Here is a 24,056-nt window from a genome sequence, read left to right on the forward strand (position 1 = left end):
CATAAAAATCCACGTAGACATATTATGAGCTGCTTTCTGTCAAGAAGAACACTCGCGCTGCTGCCTCTTGCATTATGTGCAAATGCGAAACACGTGGTACGCAGGGCCGTTCAGTGACTTACGACGAGTGCTTCCAAACTCCAGCACTTAAAAAAATATATCTCTGCACAGAATATCTTGATAGAAAGTAGCTCATAACATGTCTACAGTGGATTTTTATGACACAAAAGCTTGGCAGATTGAAAGGGGATAATTCCAATTTCGCCAAGAGCTAATGTTGGTGCATTTAACAACGTTTAATACAAGCAGATCACAGATGAAATTTGGATGAGGATTCAATGGAGGGTATAGACCGATTCCGTAGCGGGTCTCATGGTCGCAGCCTACGTATTTCCTGTAGGCGGACTCGACATAGCTGCGGGAGTAAAACCCTCACCAGGAGCAACTCTTCCACTACAGTGAACGGCAGAGTGACTGATGTTAGTTTGCCTCAAACTTTACTCCTTTACCTGCTTTTTTACTAACACTAACATTACAAAGATGCCCAGAACATCGAGATGAACCTGTGTAGTTTATGGCTGCTCCAACAGTAGTGGCAACATAAAAATAAAATAAAAACGGAATGTCTAATATCCACCGAGTTGGCGGAGACCAGAGCCATTGAGCAATGGTTGAGACAAAGCAGTGAAAGATACATAACGCCAGTCTTACGCAATACCAAATATTTCTGTTTTATTAACACAAGGCTGCTGTACTTTATACCTCATACTTTAAATGCTTAGTATGAGGTATAAAATACAGCAGCCTTGTGTTCATAAAACAGAAAGATTGGGTATTGGGTAAGACTGAAATTATGTATCTTGCAGGATTCGTCACTGCTTTGTCTCAACCATTACTCAATGGTTCTGGTCTCAGCCATCGCGGTGGATATTAGACATTCCGTTTTATTTTATTTGTTATGTTGCCACTACTGTTGGAGCAGCCATAAACTACACAGGTTCATCTCGATGTTCTGGGCATCTTTGTAATGTTAGTGTTAGTAAAAAAGCAGGTAAAGGAGTAAAGTTTGAGGCAAACTAACATCAGTCACTCTGCCGTTCACTGTAGTGGAAGAGGTGCGCCTGGTGAGGGTTTTACCCCCGCAGCTACGTCGAGTCCGCCTACAGGAAATACGTAGGCTGCGACCATGAAACCGGTAAGGAATCGGTCTATTGCAGCTCTAGATTCATCCGATTAAAAAACAAATTCAAATTGCGGCTAGGATGACCCCTGGTGGCCACATAAAGGGGACAGAATCATGTTGAATGACGTTTGGATCAGTAAAAACAACCTGCCTGGAATGAATGCTTTGAATTTGGTCACGTGCCAAAAAACGGTGATACACCAAAGAAGTAATTAACAAACCACCACAGTAACTCCAGAGTCCAGACACGTATTATGAGCATTATTTTACGTTAAGCATATCAGACTCCTTGCATCTCTTACACTACGTGAATCACTCATTACAGGACATAGAACACGAAAATATCAACATATTCATTCACTTACTTTCGTCATTGACTCAAAGCTTGTGAAAAAAATACTGGAACTTAGTTCAGACGATACAAACGGAGGTAATATACTCAATGTTTCTCTTTCGTGGGCGCCGGGTAGTAGGTCTACGTCACTTCTTGCATTAAAGGTACAAACACCCGTATAAATCCTGGCACTCCTGGTGGAGACCTGTGCCCAGAAGGGCACTTTTTCTAGTTATTAATGTAGCACACTTTCACACACAAGCATAATATATTAAATGTTGAATACAAATGTGGGACCAACAAGTGTCTCAATCCAATAAAGATATAGGAAATCATTAAATTAAATATAAGCTAGATAGAAGTAAAAATATTGCTGCAAGCAGCGATAAGACGGGACCAAGCAATATGCCTTTTTAGGCTGCTCAACAGTGCCACGAACTGCCGTCATGTACATCAGCAGATGGCATGATTATGTTGCCCAGGAGCGACCACAGTGTTAACCCAAAATCTGCCATTAGTGAGTCCCGTCATCAAATTGACATGTTCTACAATAAACAGGTTTGTCTTGTGTATTATAATAATGGTCCGAATTTTATGCAGCATCTCGATTTAGAGGGGGTCCCACTGTATGCACAGATAAAACAATATAGAGTACATACAGTACAGTGCAAAAACACAATACACACGATACACAATACGTAATACACTCATGGCACAATGAATGTTTTATCCCTTATATTTCCTGAAAAAGTGTCATTGAGGCACAACTGGTAAATGTGGATAATTTGACATAATTCTCAAGGATCAAATGTCCGATCACTGGTAAAGCAGCGGGATAACCGTCTCCATCTCGTGACCCGTTTAGTTTGGAAACGTTAATAACTTTTGGCCACCAATCCACCTGCAACAATTAAAAGAGCAATCTTTGCTACATTAAGTAAGGCGGGTCAAGCAGGCTGACGGACCCATTGACCAGCGTCTTCTCATCGTCCACGAAGCTGTACCCAAACAGTTCCATGGTGGGCCCGCACACCCTCTGAACGACCTGGGCCAGCTCGTACGGCAGGCTGAACCTCCACTTATCCGCCTGCTCAAAGGAGTCCCTCTCGGTGGAGAAAACATTTCCGGCCGCCGCCGCCGCCGGGGCATTCGTGTTCCTCCGAATCCACTCCCTGGCCTGCGAGCTGAACGGTATCCCTGCGAAGCGGTACATCTCCTCGGCCTTCTGCACAGGGTAGCGGGCGACGTCCTCGTAGCGCAGCAGCATGTAGCGTCGCCTCAGCCAGCGGGGCTGGCTTAGCCCCAGCACGGCCGACGAGCGGGCACTTTCGCATTCCCACCTCAGCCGCCTCACCTCCTTGTTGTCGTCGGGCACCTGGCCGTGCAGCTGCGCCCACTCCCTCCACTTCTGGTATTCTCTGGCGAAGGCCTCCATGCGGGACGCCACCATGGCCCGGGGGTCTCGCACCAGCTGGATGACCCTCACGTCCAGACGAGGGTCCTCCACCAAGGGACGCAGGCTGTCCAGCCGGTTCACACGGATGACCTTGATGGCGCGGTGCTCTTTGGTGAGGCAGGATTCGGATGCCAGGGTCAGGTTGAGAGGCCCGCAGCTTTGCGTTTTGCACTGGCGCCTGGGTGAAGAGAGGGACACATCTAGCTGTGAGTCCTTAGTAGTGGAGTCAAAACAAGACACACTGGCCCCCTTTCTGAAACCAGCTCCTCGCCACTCGCCCTACACACTTGCCCTCGATATGTGCGTTCACGCGAGGCTGCGCCATATTAAGTGTCGTCCGAAACCAAGCAGCCTTGAGTGGAAGTGGCTTATAAAGCCCTCAAGAGCGAGTCTGTGCCGATCTAGACTCGATTGCCATGTGCAGCCCTGCTCTCTGTCCGCATGGAAACCGCGACCTACAAATGGAAGTACCACCACAAATAAATGATAAATAAACTCCTCCTAAACAATCTTCATTTGATGCAGAATAGACAACACAATGAATGGTGTCTGTCTCCTGTTTCTTCACATGGAGGGCGAGTGTATTTCCAAACAGTTTTTTATACCCAGCACCCTAATCAAGGGAACTTGATTCAGCTGGAGGGGCACTTCCTGACGAGGGAACCTCCTGAGAGCACTTCAAGTCAAGGGACTGGTTTCAGAAAGGGCCTGGGTCTAATACAATGGTTGCCAAACACTGGGTCGGGACCCATTTGGTTGTCGCAGAAACATTTTTATGGGTCCCGTTATTTGTTTCTTTTTTCCAACATCATGTTTTTAATTATTATTATTTCTGAATATTTTCTAAAATACATTCCCAAACAATTTCATCAATGAAATACTAATTCAATGATTTGTTCAGTAATTTCATGAAATAAAAGAAAAATCTAAGAAAGTCTATAAATTAGAAAACGAATGTTTAAGTAGTGAAAATCTACAATCTCACAACACAGTGCGAAGTCATGCGTTGTGATCTTGTAGATCTGCTATTTTCACTAGTTTGGATCCCAGCTAGGGAGACATCACATTTCTCTTTTGGGTCACGGGCTAAAAGTTTGGGAGCCTCTCTATAATAAATGTATTCCCAGGTTTCCAGACAGTTGCATACTCGTTTTCGGTTCGGGTTCATTTTCCTGCAGCATTGTTTGACTGACCGCTTTTCAAGCAGCTGGCTAAGCTATGATGACTAAAACTATGACTAAATGGTAGGGGGAGGGATTTGTTTTTTATCTTATGGTATATTGATGTATTTAGGCAACTAAAACTAGACTAAAACTAAAACAGGTCAGATGACTAAAATATGACTAAAGCTTAATGGACAACACTAACAGACCAAACATGTTCTTTATACACAGCTGGCCCATACAGTCTCTACTTGAACACAACAGTTATCACTATAGAGCATATCTCGAAAATCTGCAATAAAGTAGGCTACCACGCGTCCGCGGCCACTGGAGTGCAGACGGGCTCTTTACAGAGAGCTACGCTGGACTCTCTGCGGAACAGCGTGGGCGTCATGTGGTCCTGAGGCCACCGCCACATGAACTTCTCCAGAGGGGTGAAGTCGCACAGGAACAGCCCCCGGAGAATGTCCTTCTGGATCTGGATCACATCGCTGGCGGTGACCCTGATGGCGCCCTCGATGGCCCTCAGCGTGTTTTGCACGTGCCACAGCGGTTCGTACAGGTAGAACATGTTGTCGCCGTGCTGGTTGAAAAACTCCCCCACGAACGAGGAGCCGGTCCTGCCCGCAGCGAAGATCAGGATGTGCTTGTTGTGGCCTCCGCTGTGGTTGTAGGCGTCCATGTCCTCCTCCTCCTCCTCTGGCTCCTCGGAGGGCAGACCCTGCTGGCTTAAATTCAGCAGGGTTTGTGGAGCCTGTCTCTGGATCAGCTCATCGGAGGCCCTGATGCGACATGATGAATTGATTATAGCTCAGTGGTTCGCAAACCTTTTTCATGTCAAGAACCCCCAAATCCACATTTATTAGCCCGCCGACCTCCATTTGAAAATATATGCCAAGGACCCCATAAAAGATTATTTTGACGACTGTATAGTGATTTATACCCCATTTAATGGCATTTATATCTCTGGGACCCCAATTTATTTTTGTAAAATCAATGTTAATCTAACTCTGAGAGTGTACAAATGGAACCAAATGGTCCATTTGGTTCCATTTGTACACTCAAAGTTACAGACCCATAAAAGTCCATTTGGTTCCAAATAGTGATGCACCGAATATTCGGCCGCAGAAAATATTCGTCAGAAAATGGCTAAAAATGCATTTTCGGCCTATTCGGTTTCGGCCCAAATAGGCAGAAAATATATCACCGAATAGTGTATGCAATTAATGCATTCAAAAGAGCAGAATAAATGTTTTATGGATCCATAATAGTGATTAGTATTTAAGTTAGCGCCACCTGGTGGTCACCAGTTTAGGCTTTGAGTGCCAATTTTCCCATTATAAAGAAAGAAAGAATTTGTAATTCTATTATGCATGTAATGTGCATGTCATCACCTGTACACCAGATTAGGGCATTTTCAAAATATGGATGAAAAATAAATATATATATTTTTTTTTTGAATTCCCAAGGGAAGACGTCTTGTCGTCCGTGGCATCCGGTACTTAATTGCCAATTACGTAGACGTCTTGACGTTTATGGCACTTAAACTGTTTTAAGTTTAGCCATAACCATAACATAACATTTGTAGAATCAAACTCAGGTCTTAATGGGTTAAGTGGGGATACTAAAACAGCGATATTCAGTTACACTTCATACCAATTATACTGTGTAGGTATGTTAAGTGATAACCACTTCCAACATGGCATTATAGGCAAAAGCTTTCTAAATCTTTCAAATTTTCCAAACATCTACAAGCTTGTAGGTCAACTATTTTCGCTATTTGTTGTACAACTAAGTATATAGTGCTAGTGCTTAAGTGGCATTCTGGACTAGACCTGTCTGGTGGGAACCATTGTGGTCGCAAGGACTGACCTTCTGACCTTTCAGCTACAGGACATTACCAGGTGATTGAGAGATTATTTATTCTTTACTTACTCTGTATAAACATACTATTTTAACTAGTGATGCACCGAATATTCGGCCGCAGAAAATGTTCGGCAGAAAATGTCTGAAAATGCATTTTCGGCCTATTCGGTTTTGGCCCGAAGAGGAAGAAAATATATCACTGAATAGTGTATGCAATTAATGCATTCAAAAGGCTGAATAAATGTTTTATGGACCCATAATAGTGATTATTATTTAAGTTAAGTTTTGGCATAACCATTTATTTTGCCATAAATCAGGTAGCTTTAATATCGGATATTCGGTATTCGGTTTTCGGCCAACTGTTTCCTCTATTCGGTATTCGGTTTCGTCCAAGAATTTCCCTTTCGGTGCATCCCTAGTTCCAAACTATCATTTACCTCTGGACTCCCTGGAAGTCCCTCAAGGACCCCTGCAGGTCCACAGACCCCACTTTGAGAACCACTGGATTAGTTTACATTTCATATAAACTAATTCAGCGTATGAACGCCTCAGCATATCCGGCACAGTATGCAATACAGTACTCCAGCATCATATCTTCTTCCCTGTGAGTGTGAGGACTCACAGTGATAAGGTGGCCACCGAAACGGTGGCTAGTAAAAACAGAGAGTCGTGTTTGGGTGAGCGGTGAGTCGCTCATCGCCGCGGTGTGACGTCATGTTGTAGTTTTTCCCAGGTAGGCCGTGTTGGGACCCCAGAAAAAGTGCCTAGAAAATGAATTTCGTTCCCGCGTCATGGGCACTACTCATTCAATGTATTTTTTCATAGATAATACCCTTCTGAACTTTGGGTTAAAGGTTCTACTCATAATATCCTGCAGTATTTTGTCACAGGCCAGAAATGTATATAAAAGTATATAACCAAAAAACGAAAATCTTGTGCTGCTGTTTTTGCTTGTAAAATGTGTTGTATTGATTTTGGCAACACAACATCTTTATATGTCATAAATACATATACCTAACATGTGAAACAAGTACTGGTGCCTTAGGTCACATTCATACCAGAGAGCTTTGCTGCGATTAAAACGAATCCTGCTGCGCATTGTCAGAAAGTGCGCTTCGTTTGGCAGGTGTGAAGGCTCATTCGAATCCTAATGCGCAGCAAATAACCGCATTTTACTCCGCCCAAAAACGTGGGTTTCGCTTCGCTTCCAATCGCACTTGACTACGATTCGGTGCAGGTGTGAATGCAATCCGCAGTAAATAAAGGAAATGAAGCAAACAATGTGGCGGGTGAGGAGCTGAACACAGTTGGAGACGGAGAAGGCATATTTTACGCAGCGCAAAGATGTCCCGTTACCGTGGATAGACGTGGTCGAATAAGGAGACTGAAGCCCTGATCGAAATGAGGACGTGTACATTAATCAATTGCTTAAGAAAACACATAAAAACACTGCAGTGTATTATAGCCTACATAATATTCTGTCTGTCTGTCTGTGCGTGCCGTAAACATGGAGTGCTGTCACTGTGTGGGACTGGGGAGTTATATCAGTGCGCTCATGCAGCGCTGTGCTGCATGCCCAAAAGAACAGTGTGTGGCGGCTGCGTGCGTAGAGAGAGAGAGGGGGGGGTCCCAGACGGCACGACACATGCACGTTATGAGTGTAATTTTATCACCATAGATTTCACTGTGTAGGCTATAGTTTATGAATGGAACACATTGATAAAGGTCCCCCCTGCTGCGTTTCCAATTGCTGCGAATGACAGTTCCGCAGCCAATTAAATATGCAAGGATCCCAAATCCCCGCCCATACGGATCTGAGTCTACCGAAGTATTAGGTGAGAATCTGACCTTAGTTTACTCATAATTATGTGAAAATTTGGCCCGGATGTAGCCCAGGGTTATAACTCGTTTTCACACCACCATCTTGGAAATGCAAATTAGGGTACCAGACACACCCCATTGTAATGATAAGTAGTCCAACATGTTTGTAATGGTCCCTTTAATATTGATTGGCATGGAAATATCCGTAAGGCCCGGGACTATTGCTGAAATGTCAGATGCTGTGACAGTTTGTGGTACTTTAATAGATGTTGCATACAATATGTTGAAATAATTCTGACCTTTATTGCATTTATTTTTAGTCTTATACATTTTTTGCATTATTCCAAATTAGGGGGGCGTGGTAACATTTTGATAGACCAGCCATTTTGGGCCACAGTGTGCTGCTTTTCTTTTCTACCTATCATTACACAGTAGGTTGTGAAAATGTATGAAACATAAGCTTTTGGCTAAATTTACTATGTGTATGTTTCAGTGTGCTGGGTGCCAATAACGTTAGTTGAAGCGTTTTTCTTTAACAAATTTGCTACATTCCATGATCTAGAGATTAACGTATGAGTAAACGAAGGCACCAGTACTTGTTTCAGATGTTGGGTATATGTATTTATGACATATAAAGATTGTGTGTTGCCAAAATCAATATAACACATTTTACAAGCAAAAACAGCAGCACAAGATTTTCGTTTTTTGGTTATATACTTTTATATACATTTCTGGCCTGTGACAAAACTGAAAAAATGCACTATGAGTAGAACTTTTAACCCAAAGTTCAGAAGGGTATTATCTATGAAAAAATGCATTGAATGAGTAGTGCCCATGACGCGGGAACGAAACTGAACGAAAAGGGACCTCACAATATGGCCTAAGGAGTATGCGTTCGATTTGAGGGGTTCCAGGGGCTCACCAGCAAAATGATAGATAGTTAGGAATAGGAACCAATAATGTACAAATGGAAACAAACGGATCCCTACGTTCCACTGTATTACAATATGAAATCCACTCACCTTGATAAGAAGTTGGTCTCCTTTATGATGAAGACCAGGGACACGATGCAGTTGAAGATTATGGTACACTTGTATATGTTCAACTTCTTCATTCTTGTGGTGGACCTCAAAGGTGACATCTACACATCTCCCGTCTTGAAGCAATCTGTTCACTCCGCTGTCGTTCAACGGACAATAAAGCATTCAGATGGAGGTAAAAAGGCCTCATTTACTAATAACGTGCAGGATATTAAGAAAAACATTAGTCCCATTTACACTGGCAGCCAAATCTAGCCTGAATCAGATCTGTGTCACATCAAGATAGAAATCTGATTAGTTTAAATTAGTCTAAATGCAGACAGGTCACATGGAAATCCGATTTTTACAAATGTGACTTGATTCACAGTGGCTACGTTTACATGGACAGTGTCTTCATGTATATAACAGCATAGTTTGTTTTCCCCAGCAATACTGAATAATCTAAATAGCTCACCTTTGTACTTGAGGATGCTGCAACAGCAACTCCTGTGTGTAAATGACAACTTCGACTGTGCTGTTCACAGCCTATTTCTGTTGTGTCCAACTAGTCCAACTTGTTCGTTTAGTTTCTTTCCCCCTGTAATATAATCTTAATAATAATTGTAATTGTACAACCATGCAAAAGTCCACAAATACATATTGGACATTTTATTTTCCTCTAAAAGTGCATTAAACAGTGCAAGCCGGCGACAATACAAAAATAAATAATACTGGCAAAAAGTAAACGTTCCAATAATAAGAAACAAAATAAACACTTGCTGGCTAAACTTTTGAGAAACAACAAAACAGAAACTTGAAATATTGTTACAGGACCTGGCTCACATGTAGCTCTCCCCTGACGTAAGAGATACTATACCTCTCCTCACCTGCAGCATTCCTGCTTTACCGGTAATTAAATACCATTAATTACATATTTCAGTTGCGTAGGTGCCAAACAATGAACAATGAAGATGCAAAATAACAGGAATAACTATCTAGAGAGGAGAGCCAGTACTGGACATACAGGTGACAAACATAATTCAACTTCAGTGTCAATAAATACAAATATAAACATATTTAAAACTCTTTAAATCAAGTAGGCCTACTATAGATTCCCTGGTCCAAAATCAATAAAGGGACCAAGTGCCTTAATTAAATTACATTGAGCAAATGTATGTTATCAACACTTTCCTTCCCTTTAATTAAATTCAATAAAACAATATTTCTGGGTGTCAAGTCTAATGCATACAAAAATCTGAATAAACTCAATCAAGATGAGTTCAGCATCCTGTTTCTCTCCTGGGTGCCTAAACGTGGGGAACTGTGGGAAATCAACAGTTCCCAGCAGTGTCAGCCAAGGATGTATTTCTAATGAGCGTGTGCTCTATATGTAAACAAATTAAGTTCCACACCATCAGCACCTATAGTATACCACTTCATCACAGTCACTGCTTACCAACATAGTTGCCATGTCCGCTTAATTTATATGGGACTTTGGGGTTATTCTTTCTGCAAAGTTCCTTGTAAATATTGTTTGCAGGTTGCGTTTTTTTTGTTCTTTTCAGAACAATATTCTGTTTTTTAATTATTATTTAAACCAGTGGTTCTCAAATATTTTCATGTCAAGCACCCCTCAAATGAATATGTATTTGTCCTTAACCCCCATCTTAAAATGTGCCAGGGAGCCCTGTGCCAGATTTGTGTTAGAATGTTTGAAAAATATTCCAAATATTCCACATTTGATGTCAAGATTTTTTTTAAATAGCAGTTCTACAAGTACACAATTCAGGTTAAAACTAACCTGTGGCTACCGACATGTGTGGCAGGTTACAATTAACCCGTGGCAGGTTAAAACTAGCCCGTGGCTTCCTGTGAGGTTAGGTTTAGGGTTGGGTTTTGGGTAGGGACGGGTGTTAGACTTATGACTGTAGTCGGACCAAACACATGCACTTGCTGAGGTGCTGAGGTGCTGAGGTGTAAAGCTGCGCTTAATGGTACACCTCAGTAATGGCTGCGACCAGGGCACCCCTAATCGGGCACCACTAATCGACTAGTTGGTGAAACTCCTACAGAGCCAAATGAACTGGCGCCACAAAAAACACTTGAACACAGTTATGTTGCACATGTCATGACATGAGTCTGAGTGCTGCTGTACTGTGTAGGCCTACCCACACAGACTAGCCCTGAATGTCAATTTAACAATTGTTGTAGGCCTACACTGTCAGAATATAATCGGAATGTCCATTGCTAGTGAGGAAAACAGTACGATACATGTTGCTCATCATACTTTGCACACTTTGCTGACCCTGCTCTGACTGTGTGACTGTGATGTGACGTCCATAGCGGTAAGTCCAGGCTCATGCAATGTAACAGCAGTCTGTGTGAACTGCTGTGAGTCACCGCTGCCGTGCTGAGGTGACATGGATCACACATCAAACGGGAGCACTCTGTGAGGCCCCCATGTCTTCATATCAATATAAGCCAAGCCAAATCAGTGAAACACATAGTGTTATAGTGAAATAAGCAACGAGGTCTATATGGAAACAAGCCGAAAAGAAGCGAGTATATTATTAGGCCACATGAGCACTTTAAACCCATCAGCCTTAATGTATAAATATAAAGAATAAACTTGAAAATATTTTCCAAATCCTTAATCCACACAAATCAATTGTTATTATTATTATTATTATGGGACAAAGCCTGAACGGCATATGGTCCCTTATTGTTTTTGCCCAGATTTTTCTTCTCCCTTCTTTCACCAAAAATAGCAGTTCTGGCTTAACCGTGCAGTCGGTTTTCGCGAAACATGACAATAGGCTAGAGAGCTATGCCAAACGGTGAAGACACAAACCCCACGACCATTGGCCAAAAGGTGGCGCTATAGCACTCAATTAAAAATGCTAACTTTGAACAGGCATAACTCATAAACCATTATTTTGACCGTCAGCAATAAAATGTATACGCATATGCGTCTCTACACTTTCTACTCGTGAACTATATACCTATATCGACCTATATCGACAAAACAATCGGGATCACATTTTTTAAGTAAACAAATGGAGCTTTTATGAGCAAATGAATATTGTAGTTTTATGAACATTCTTCTTCTGCCCTACATACATTCAGTCACATGTTTATGAAACTTTCATCCATTTAGTGCATGCCATGAAACATACATGTATCTACTTCTCAAGACACCTTCACATTAAAAGGTGGTTTGATCCAACCGACCAACCCTAGGAGGTGCTTGACAGACTTCTCAACACAAATCTTGTATCTGAAAACAGAGATTAAAATAGTGTGCATTTTGCATCCCAAAACGCAGTTTATAGTTAAGGGACGCAATAAAACAACGACCTCTGCATCCACGGGATGCACTACATGTAGGCCTACTACTGTACTGTTTTTTATTCTAGTTTATTTTGCTAGCTTTAGTTATAATAATCGTTTCTTCTTCCGTTTTTCACATGAATATAACCACATTATAACCATATAAAATGAAATGGGAGTTAAATGCTGCAATTTGTAAAAATGGCAAAATATGACTCCTAACGTTGTCGAAGTGGGACTCCGAAAATGTCCCTGGGACTCATCTAAAATAAATGACCATCCCTGCATCCCAGGACTCATTAGGCCTACATTGAAAACCCATTTACAATACATCACTGTGAAAATATAAAGCTGAGCCAAGGAGGAGTCCTCTTCAAATGCTAATGTGGTACAGCCACCCTACAAGAATCTAACGGAAGAACACCATATTATTTTAGCTTTTGTTTGTAATCTTTGCATATGGGATATTTCACGTCATCGCATGCTGCATGTAGACTAGGAAAATACATTAACAAATTGAACATAATACGTATTAATAATCGAAAGCATGGTCTAAGCATAGAACACCATGTGGGGGAAGATTTTCTTTTGAATGTCTGCATCAAATTGTCATTATTCCTTTATATAGGCCTAATCCAAGAACACAAAACTCTCTCATTGTCACCCCTATCTGTCATGAATTTCCCCAACCTTTATTGACTGAGCGTGCCAGATACCTTGTCGTGAGGAGAGGAGTGTGTTACTAGGATACCTGGTGAGTGGCAGAGCCATCCAATTAATTCCAGCCTTGAATAAAATTGCTTAAAAAAATGGCTTGGCTCTGCTGCAGGCAGCCGCCTGTAACTATAGGAGCAGTCTGTGATGACAGAGAAAAGCAGTAAGGTCGAGCAAACTGAGAGGATCCAATTGAGCAGGTGAGTGATACAGCAAATGGGATTAAGAATGAGTAGTGTGATAATTTGGTAAATACACCAGTTGGCTATTGTGAAATATACGTGCGTGTTTGCCAATAATAGTGATGTTTATTGGTTTACTAGCTTTTGATCAAGACTAGGCTGTATAGATGTATTTTATCGAGTCCGACTGTGACATTATAGCAGGCAATGCAAGCACACTGAACAGATGTCTGTAGTAAATTATTCACATGCACTGCCACAAAACAAGAGTATGTTGAAACAAAAGCCACATTGTAGGACAAAATTATTATGTCCATGGCTACTTTTAGACATATGTTATTGCCATAGGTAAAGAACTGACACACACTTAACGATATAGCCATGATTACCTTTTGTGGAATGAAATTAAGTGCATCTTTCTATGTGCTATATGTAGCCCAATTTATCCTGCATCAGTTGTAAGAGAGAATCAGTGGGTTTCTTTATTTATTTTTTCACATAACCACCATAGAACCATAGAATCCTAATTCGGAGGAGAACTTTAGCCAAAAATAGCATAACCTCCATCTACAAGATCACAATAGATCTGCTATTTTTAGCAAAGAGATTAGTTGGAGATGGGGAAAAAAAGAGCAGACCAAGAACAGAGCAAAAGGTCACGTTTACAAACCTAAGTATTGATGGTTTAAGTGGTTAAATGTCTGAAATTACACATTAACATGAATCCAACACACACTGATGATAGTGCTATCATACAAGTCTAAAGCTATGAAAACTTTCACATACAGTAGATATACACCATGCAGCGTCATTTCTCTCTCAGCTAGGGGGTCCTTGGGCTGAAAAACCCTGAATAACCCTGAAATAGATCATTCCTTAATGGTGGTCATGCTGGTGTTTAGAGGAAGTGGGGGTTGTTGCTGTGGTTGAAGTACTAATGATCTGGTGGTCTTGCAGCGAAGATAGTTGACTATAGAGCAGCCCTGTTTGGCTGTTATTAATTTTCTGAAAACAAAAAGCCAGAAATATTTGAAATATTATACCTTAATGTTGAATGTTTAAGAACCTTCTAATCATTTTCCAAATATTTTATTTTCTACATTTTTGGGGAAAATAAACAGCCAATGTAACAGAGGTGAGTGGCTCCTATGCCCCTAAAATGTGGAACGCCCTACCAACAGCCATTAAGAAATATTAATCCCTTGAATCCTTCAAAACCGCTCTCAAAGATCATCTACGGACATCTGTAATTCAAAACTGGCCCCCTAAAAACAATCAGACCAGTCTGAAGCGAGTGGTGCAACAGCACCCCCTTGGTACTCTAAACATCGGGACACAGGGACATAGTCACATAGGGACAAAGCTCAGAGACACCCCCCGATCACTTTTCCCCCCCATACTGTACATGTTTTTCCCCCCTTTTTTACTTTATGATGATTTCCTGTTTTTCATCAAAGTGTATATTTGTATGTCTTTAAATGTTCTGATTAATTGAAAATGGCAGACCCTGATTTTGTCATGGATCGAGTCAAGATGGTGTAGGACCCAAGCGCAAGATGAGAGGCAGAGGCAACTCAGTTAAAAATAAAGTATTCACCAACCAAGAGGAGTAGGCAGTAAACAAAGTCCAGGTACAGGCAGAGGTCAAAAATACCAGTAGGCAGTCAGAACACGAGGGAAACAAGGAGGACAAAGGGAAACACTATACTGAAAAAACTAGGGGATCTGAATACACAGCAAACGAGGATCTAAGAACGTACTAACAAATACTCACAGTGTACAGAGAACTGGACACACAAGGGCATATAAATAGACAAGGACTAACAGGACACAGGTGAATACAACTGACAAATCAACACAGGGATTGGCTGGGAGTCTAACAGGACACAGGTGGAGAAAACTACATCTTCACAAGGTAGACAAGGCAGGTAAACAAGAGCAACACAGGAAACCAAGAGACTAGATACTACAAAATAAAAGGTACACAAAAATAAAACCCTTTTCGTGGTTTCGTCCTCAAAGTGGCAGTTTTTGTATTGACTTTTTGTATTGAATTGTATTGAATTTTCAATCAATCAATCAATCAATCAAAGGTGCCCATCTGCCTATAGTCGTTTCTTTTTGGCTTTTTTTCCTAGACCTGGTTGGCGGTTGCTTGTTTCTTAAAACCTGGCAACACTGACTGAGAGAACAGCTAGCGGAGGGTGTGGTGTTGTAGCATCCACTCTGGTCTGGAAATGGCACTTTTTGACCTCTGAGCCCACTGGGGGCCCCACAACTTTTGATTTTACACCTCTCCCGCTTAGTGGAGGATGTGGTGTTGTAGAGGAGGATATGTCACACCAGTTGATACGAAGAGCTGTTTTTTGTCCAGCGTCCACTCTGGTCTGGAAATGGCACTTCTTTTTTTACCTGTGAGGCTGTGACCTTACTAGAGGCCGCGCCAAATTTTATTTTAGCCTACACCTCTCCCGCTTAGCGGAAAGTGTGGAGAGGAGGTCTATCCCCGCATGTGTGCATACAGTATGTCACAGCAGTTGATATGAAGAGGAGTTTTTGGTCCAGCGTCCACTCCTATTTGTAAGGGATATGCATTTGTAGCCTGGCTAATAAGCCAGACCGAATCAGCCGTTGGCACAAAAAAAAAAAGAGTCTGGCTTATTAGCCAGGCTAATGCATTTGCTCTCCAGTGAACACTGAACAGCATTCATCCATTTAGATAATTTGTTAATATTATAACTCCTATAAATGTTAATGAAAATACACAGAAACACATTCTGTGTTGTATATTACTTTATTTTTTAAATGTGCAAATTAATCGTTTTTGTTTACTTTAGCGTTGTTTATTCTGAAGAGCTCGGCCACCGGAAGTCTTATCCTATCTCTCTTATTCCAGAGTGTAGAGTAGGAGAGTAGCGACACGCTATGATCTCGCCGCAAAGCGGGCGCATATCGGCGCATATGGGCTACAGTTCCAAACATTGCTCTATATGGCTGGAACTATCCCATTGAGATAGAATGAACACTTCCGCATTCCATTGTTACAATGGGAGTCAACGCTAATGTCGCCACTCTCTTACTAGATTACTCAGCCTTATCCCAGACCACACGACACTGGTGTGGCTCACTGGCTAACGCTATGGGCTAACGGTAACGGCTAGCCTGCTGCTTATAAGGACACAGCTGCATGTAATAATACTGTAATAAATAATATAATGCCTGATGGAGCTGATGAAGTGGTGTTAAAGCACCATGGTGGGCCGCCTGCTCGGCTCCTTGTGCCTCTGTCAGCAGGAGGCAGAACATGGAACCCGTAGAGGAATTATGGAACAACAAACTGCTGGATAAAAAGGTGTCCTCCAAGCAGCAGAAGAATGGAAGGATTATTGGTAAGCGTTTTCTTTGCTTTTTCCTCTCCATTTGTTATGAGTCAGTTGGTTCTCAAACTTTTTTTTTATTATTATTTTTAATTTCAAGGATCCCCCAGCCAGTTTGGATGCATTAGGCCATTTATGGGCCCCCCATAAATAACTCTTGATACAAATAAATATATAATGGATGGAATAATGGACCCACATTGAGAACCACTGACTGATGTATAACATTACCGTGGCCTCCAGTCAATACTGTGCCAAATGCGAATCGATTGATTGATTTTTAATTGAATGAATACTTAGTTTGTAAAACGTATAGAGTGTATAGGTAATTATACAATAATGCTAAAAGGTTACATACAACAGGTGTGTGTGTGTGTGTGTGTGTGTGTGTGTGTGTGTGTGTGTGTGTGTGTGTGCGCGTGCGCGTGCGCGCGCGTGTGTTTTACTAATACAACTTGTTACACATGCAGCACAGATTACACAAATGAAACGATTCATTGATACACAGGCAATTCAATACCCACCACAACAACACTTTACAGATAGTCCATCACTTGCTCACAATATGCTGGTAAGTCAAATGTTCCATCCATGGGAGGACTGTTTTAGTGTCATTTCTCAACTTCTATGTCACTGTACACATTTTGGAATCTGGTATTTTGATTGACTTAATACCCTACTTTAATAGTCAAATGTAAGCAGGATGTGGCACACAGTCAAACATTAAGGCTATCATAGATTATCAAGTCTTTAGTATTTGATCGCGTCTGACATTTACTTTAGTAAATGTCAAAATTGATCAAATACAAGTCTATAATAGTCCAAGGTTAACGCTAAAAGGATAACACAAAAAAAGGTCCTGGAGACTTATTGTTTCCATTGTGGTCCTATATATTCAATTAATCAACATGTGATACAAATAACAATAATAGAATAATAGAATTTATTTTCAACCAGTTTTGAAAGAAACAAGTATTTCACATCCTTTAATGCAGTGCCATTCAACACGTGGCCCTTGGGTCACATATTTGGACCCTACTTAACCCATTTTGACCTGAGGACGATTTAATGTCTTCTAAATCCTAACAGTTTTCTGAAAAACCTATGTTTCTATGTCAGTCGTTCTCAAACATTTTCATGTCAAGGAGTCGGACCCCAAAAAATATCTGCATCTGGCCGCCGACCCCCATCTGAAAATATGTTGTTCCAGTGACCCCCCCCCCCCCCCGTTCGCTTTGAAAGATATACCGGTATTCAAAGATTTTCATTGTTTTGAACAAGATTGTAGGTATTGTATTGGTTGTTCCATGAGAAAGTGATATGGCCTGATGTCAGCTGAGTATTATAACCACTTATTTATTCACCTGTCATAATCTGTTCATTATAATGTTCTATTAACATTTTGTGTGAATGAAGCCTCATTTCGTTTTTTTAGACTAGTCGTGTAGTCTGTTACAAAATAAAATTGTAAAACATTTAAAAAATAATACTAAAATATTTAGCTTGCTTCTAGAATTTTGCTGAGTGACCCTGCGTTAATGGATGGTGTCAGTCAGGGAATTCCACATTTTGATGACGGAGTAGTAGAACTTTGAACTTTCCCATGCAATTATCACAATTTATCGGTAGCTGTTGTTACCTCCGAGCTAACTAGTGTATTGAACGAGCAGAGTGGCCATCATGTGCATGATGCATCTATACACCTTCATAGCTACCGACACAAAGAACAGGCTATGTGTGTCCACTTGGGGAGTAATTTACTAAAACTCCCCACAATCTCCATGTGTGCGAGTTGATGTTGTCCATGGCCCAGTGTTGTTTTTGGCAGCAAATTTCTATTTTAGTTTAATCATAGTCTTTGGAATGAAAGTTTTAGTCATATTTTAGTCATCTGGAATCTAGTTTTAGTCGAAGATTTTAGTTGACTAAATCTACAGTTGATTTAGTCGACTAAAATGTATTTTGGCGGGCCTTGATGCCGTCATAACAGCTGATTTTACACTTGCTGAAAATCACAACACGATCTGCTATTTTCAGCATGATGCAACCAAGTGTAAAATGACTTCTACTGGATCTCTTGTCCACTAGTCCCTTGCAAACATTTTGATCCATCCATCCAGGCTCCTGTCCCAATCTGATGATGCGAAGGAGTGAACACCAGCCAGACCACCGGCCTGTCCCGATGGCGCTGACTCCTCAGCTGCCCCCCAGAGCGCACCGGCCCCTCTGCCTGTCTGTGTCCTCCGACAGCAACGGACGCTTCAAGACTCTGGAGTCACAGGAATGGAAGAACAACCTAAAAGCCCAGGTATGTAGTATGTAGTACAATATATCGTCTCCGTCGGTTTGGAAACCGCATTATGTCCAAAACAGGATTCAAATTCAAGAATAGCAAAAGTAGCAGGTCGATAAGCTTGAATGTAGAGATGAGAGGTTTCTGCCCGACAGCAACAACGTATATCCCACAATTTTCAAATGCTTCCGCCGTACAGTCCTGAGCAACGGAAACTGAAAATGATCAAGCGATAAAGCGTATGTGAAGCTTCCTGCCCGCTTCCGTTTAATCTTTACAGTCACAAAAAAGTGTCCTAATATCTAACTAATTATTTTAGTAACTGTGTCCTCAAAAAGGACGGAATTGGTGCCGAAATATAGACATATTCAGAAACGGGTCCCCAGGTTGCAGCGAACGTATTTCCTGTAGGCGGAGACGACATATGTGCGGCGTAAACTCGCAGGTCTTCTACTACATTGAATGGTAGAGTGACTAATGTTAGTCTGCCTCAAACGTGACTATTTGACCTGCTTTTTACTAACACTAACTCTACAAAGATGCCCAGAACATCAGGATGAACCTGTGTAGTTTATGGCTGCTCCAACAGTGGTGGCAACATTGAACTTTGGAGAGAAACGAAATGTCAAAAAATAACACAGCGGTGGCTGAGACCAGAGCTATAGAGTAATGGTTGAGACGAAGCAGTGAAAGGTCCTGAAAGATACATAACGTCAGTCTTACCCAATGCCCAATCTTTCTGTTGTATGAACACAAGGCTGCTGTGCTTTATACCTCATACTTTAAACGCTTAGTATGAGGTATAAAGTACAGCAGCCTTGTGTTCACGAGACAGAAGGGGGGAGAGAGAGGGAGAGAGAGAGAAGTGGGGGTGGAGAGAGGGGGGAGGGGGGGGTGGAGAGAGAGAGAAGGGGAGAGAGACAGGTACGTGCGTGTGGGTGGGTGGGGAATATATATTTTTTCAGTCGTCTTGATTTAAACGTTGCTTTAATCCATGCAGATGGCCCAGGCGCACAGTGCCGGAGCGGCCAGCAGCACCGGCGCCCTAGAGAGAGCCTCCCTGTTCTGTGCGTCGGGCTCCACCGCGGCCTGCGGCGGCTCTGGCCTGTCCAGCCCCGTGGAGACGCTCAGCAAGAGCAAGTCTTCCAGCAGCCGCTTCTCCCTCTTCTCGCCGCCCTGGAACAGCAGCTCCGAGTCGGACTCCAACCCGCCCTCCCGCTCGGGCTCCAAGAAGCTGCGAAACTACAGCCGGAGGGCGGCCACGGGCCCCGCCGGGGTGGGAGGAGGAGGAGGAGGCGGCCGGAGGACCCCCGACACGCCCACGGACCCCCCCGGCGGCCACGAACACTTCCAGTACTCCGAGCCTGTCATCTCCAAGGTAGGGATTTTAGGGGTGATAATCGATGTTATCGTGATGAGGAGAGAAAAAAAAGGAGATATTAATTTATTGTGAAATTGTCCTCCGTCATACACTAGGAGGAATTAGCCTTTTGTTGAGCTGCAAATTCAGTACCACTTAAATCGTTTTGGTAAATTTGGTTAAAAAAAAAAAAGAAAAAAAAAAGGACCTTATTTCACTATCAATCAATCAATTTGCAAAAAAATAGCCGATCTACCGATTGCAACGTATTGTGCACTTGTAGATCGGCTATTTTCGGCGAACTTTCCCCCGGAATGGGGATAGTATGGGTGTTACTGGTTAACAACAAACATTTTAAGTTTTAAGCATATATCGCGATAAACCCGTTAATAAATCTGTTTGTTTTTGCCAAAGTTAATCGTGACATGCAATTTTCATTTCATCGTCCGTCTGCCCCCCCCCCCCCCCCCCCCCCCCCAAGGTGACGGACTACATCTACGTGGGCAACCTGAACGCGGCGTACAGCGGGCGCACGCTGTGCCGCAACAACATCGACAGCATCATCGACATGAGCGGCCTGCCGGGGGAGCCCGGCCCGTCGCTCAGCCTCATCCCGTGCACGTGCTCGCGCGGCGCCCGCCACAGCTGGTCCCGGCTCAAGGTGGACATCGGCGACGACGTGGTGGCGCTGGGCGGCGGCGGCGGCGAGGGCCTCCAGGCCTCCCGGCGGCGCTGCTGCTTCGAGGACATCAACGAGTGCATCCACGCTTCGGCGGAGAAGCGGAAGCGCGTGCTGGTCCACTGCCGCGACGGCTTCTCGCTGGCGCCCACCTGCATCATCCAGTACCTGATGGTCAAGCAGAACATGAGGCTGCTCGCCGCCTACGAGCTGCTGAGGGCCAAGTACCCGCTGAACATCAGGGAGTGTCACCAGGACCTCCTGGTTGGCCTGGAGAGGGCGCTGCGGCCCGGAGGCGCCGTGGACCCTGAGTGCTTCAAACAGGCCATCTCGCGCAAGGTGGCCTGGACCTGAGTCTATATATAGGGCTGTCCCACAGTCAGGGCAGTCCCAACTAGTTGATTTGATGATCCAGTGGTCCTCAAACCAAGTCAAAGGACCCCCAAATGTATTTGGCCGCGGACCGACCGCCTCATCTGAAAATGTTTAGTGCCAGGGACCCCCAAAAGAGAAGACTTTTATTTAAATTTTTATCTAAATTTATTTTTAATTTTTAAGTGTGCTGTTTTTTGAATAGCCAACACAGCGATTCATTGATTATATAAATTAAATAAAAACATACTTTTTAGATTATCTGATTCATCAAAACCGTAACCTACAGAATAATTGCCAAGAAATGAACGGATAGTTGCACCCCTAGACTTGAATCTTTTTGCCGGTCTACCTTGGATGTCATTCGTGGCACTCTTTATTTTTGTACCCTATCACGGCAGCGGATATTTTTCTATGGACAAATGAGGGGATTGTGTTTTGTTCCCCCCCCCCCCCTTGATGAGATTAGCCAACTGTATATCGTACCGCCAATGATGATTGTGAATGTTATTTACAAAGTGATGTATTTTCCTACTTATCTGTGGATTTGGCCAGTGCTGTAACCCTGAATAATAGCCCTGTCCGTCCAATAGTACCGCCACGGAAGAGGCCACACAATTAATTGTGTTGATCGGAGCTGCTCAGTATGAAAATGCAATGGTCTCGGCTGTACTGTACAGGTATGCTTACGTTCCGTGCCATCATAGCGTATAGATAATATTTTGTGTGGCAATTTCTGCTTTATAAATTAGATTAGATAGTAAGAGAGAGAGAGAGAGAGAGAGAGAGAGAGAGAGAGAGATGTCTGAGAGAAGGGAAACTTGCGAGACACGACAGGAGTCGGAAATTCAAATTGGCGTTCTTGCACTAAATGGTTGAGCCACCAGACACCCTGCTGTGTCACGACATTGTAGTTGTAGTGTTCTTTTATTTCGGGGGGGAATGCAGGACATTTGGGAGATCTCAGGAGACATTATTGATGTCATTTATAATATAGGTTAAAGCTGCAAAAAATGCCTGCTCATCCACAGCATTATATGTGACTTGACTTGACTACCGTACAATATAAGCTATACTGCAGTGCAGGGAGGGGGTCTTTGCACAAGTATAGCTGTTGATTAAATTCCACATACTTCTAATCTATGTGATGATCTGATCCGTACCCTGACAATCTCTTCTCAAACGGTTTTCCACGGTCAATTTATGTTGATGGAAGACGAACATGCCTGGAGCATGATTTATGCTTTTAGTCGTACGGCAGATCTATAAGCTTGCATTATGCGTGTGACACTTTGTGGACTTAAAGCAGCACTATGTAACTTTCTTTGAGTAACTAAAATGTAATTGTCAGATGTCTGTATGGTAACTTATACAATATGTATGGTACTGTAGAGTATATTAATGCAATATAACAATATAGCAGTGTTGTTTTTGGCAGCAAGTTTTAGTCATAGTCTTCAATAGTTTTCATTTAGTTTCAGTCACAGTCACCTGGAATGTTTTAGTGTTAGTGTCTAGTTGTAGTTGACTAAATATAAGATTTTTTTAGTTGACTAAGTCTACAGTTGATTTAGTCGATTGAAATGTATTTTGGCGGGCCTTGATGCCGTCGTAAAGACTGTTTTTACACTTGAAATAGCCGACACGTTGTGAGCTTGTAGATCAGCTATTTTCAGCATGCAACCAAGTGTAAAATATTGATATACTGGATCTCATGTCCACTAGTCCCTTCCTAACATTTTAGTCTAGTTTTTTTGTTGACAAAATTGTCAATATATTATAGTCTTAGTTTTAGTCATCGTAGTTTTCATTTAGTTTCCATTTATTTTTCCTCAGTGAAAAAAGGTAGTCGACGAACATTTGTCGTCTTAGTTTTACTTGACGAAATCAACGCTGCTGTTTGGGTGGTTGTATTTTGTCTCCCTCTATTGAGACATTTAGATCGTGCCAAAGGTCATGTTTCACCTAGACACAGGATCGGACACGAATGTTCAATGCTGACCTGATGGTCAAGATGACATTTATCCCCTGAGCAAGCAGGCGAGCTCTATTATGTCAATGGTAAAAAATACCAGCACTTGTGGAGGAAACCAGGTTCAAATCGGGGGGGGGGGGGGGGGGGGGGGGGGGGTAGAAGAGGAAGGTTGCATGGTGGTGCTGTTTTAATGATCTGCTATTTTCAGTGTGTGACACCGTCTGTAGGTTGGGAGTATAAATTGGCCGAATGCTGCCCTCTGTGAGGAAATCCCAGATGTTCAAGTGACTCTCAAATTTCCTTAAGACTCCCTATAACTATGCATTTCCGCCACAGTTTTCTTGGTCTAGTCTCTTGTGACGGTGCTGAAGCTGTGGCGTTGTGTGTGCATGTGTGCGTGTGTGTGCAGTGACACTGGATGGTCTCTTAACCTGTGGATTATCAATGAGAGAGTCTTAAACCATTTAGACCTGACATCGAAATTAAAAAAATGTCTTCTAAATCATGACAGTTTCTATATCAGTGGTGCTCAATATTTCATGTCAAGGACCCCCAGAATGATCTGTATTTGGCCTCCATCTGAAAATATGTTGTTCAGGGACGCCACCGGAAGCAATGCTTTGAGTAAAACGTGAAAGCCATCAACAGGTGTCTGAAGGAATATATTTTCAAAGATTTGCGCCACATTTTGGCGTTTTTTTTCTTTTTTGCAGATCTACAAGCTCGTAGTGCGGCACTCGGTGCTGCGCTATGAGCTTGTAGATCTGCTATTTTTCAAAAGCTAAAGTAGAACAGAATTATGCTTAAAACACCAAAAGGGGTTCCGACCCGAAATGGGTTAAATAAGGTTGGGATCCGAAACCGAAGGAATCGTTGGAGGAACCTGGATCCAACATTGAGGAAACAAACTGAATCAGTTCCAACTTCCATCA

The 24,056-nt window shown here is 42.5% G+C and overlaps 2 protein-coding genes across 4 annotated transcripts; one reads left to right on the top strand and one right to left on the bottom strand.

Moving 5' to 3' along the window:
• Nucleotides 1–2,445: 2,445 nt before the first annotated feature.
• Nucleotides 2,446–8,937, bottom strand: LOC310857209 (carbohydrate sulfotransferase 3-like; the record flags this gene model as incomplete). The annotated part of the gene is made up of 3 exons (XM_083762819.1): nucleotides 2,446–3,151; nucleotides 4,448–4,918; nucleotides 8,846–8,937. 3 exons carry the CDS (start codon nucleotides 8,935–8,937, stop codon nucleotides 2,446–2,448), a joined length of 1,269 nt encoding a protein of 422 aa, XP_083618945.1.
• Nucleotides 8,938–16,203: 7,266 nt separating this feature from the next.
• LOC310857727 (uncharacterized protein) lies at nucleotides 16,204–23,218 on the top strand. 3 transcript variants are annotated; one of them, XM_083763563.1, is made up of 5 exons: nucleotides 16,204–16,457; nucleotides 18,566–18,753; nucleotides 19,739–20,116; nucleotides 20,580–20,780; nucleotides 20,817–23,218. In XM_083763563.1, the coding sequence occupies exons 1-5, from the start codon at nucleotides 16,373–16,375 to the stop codon at nucleotides 21,129–21,131; spliced, it is 1,167 nt and encodes a 388-aa protein (XP_083619689.1). In that variant the 5' UTR covers nucleotides 16,204–16,372; the 3' UTR covers nucleotides 21,132–23,218. The 3 variants fall into 3 exon arrangements, with proteins under 3 accessions (XP_083619689.1, XP_083619688.1, XP_083619690.1); XM_083763562.1 differs by having other exon boundaries at nucleotides 20,580–23,218; XM_083763564.1 differs by lacking the exon at nucleotides 16,204–16,457 and adding an exon at nucleotides 16,957–17,016 and having other exon boundaries at nucleotides 20,580–23,218.
• The last annotated feature ends 838 nt before the right edge of the window (nucleotides 23,219–24,056 follow it).

Source organism: Protomyctophum parallelum (assembly GCF_964188405.1).
Source record: "Protomyctophum parallelum genome assembly, chromosome: 4".
Classification (NCBI taxonomy): domain Eukaryota; kingdom Metazoa; phylum Chordata; class Actinopteri; order Myctophiformes; family Myctophidae; genus Protomyctophum; species Protomyctophum parallelum.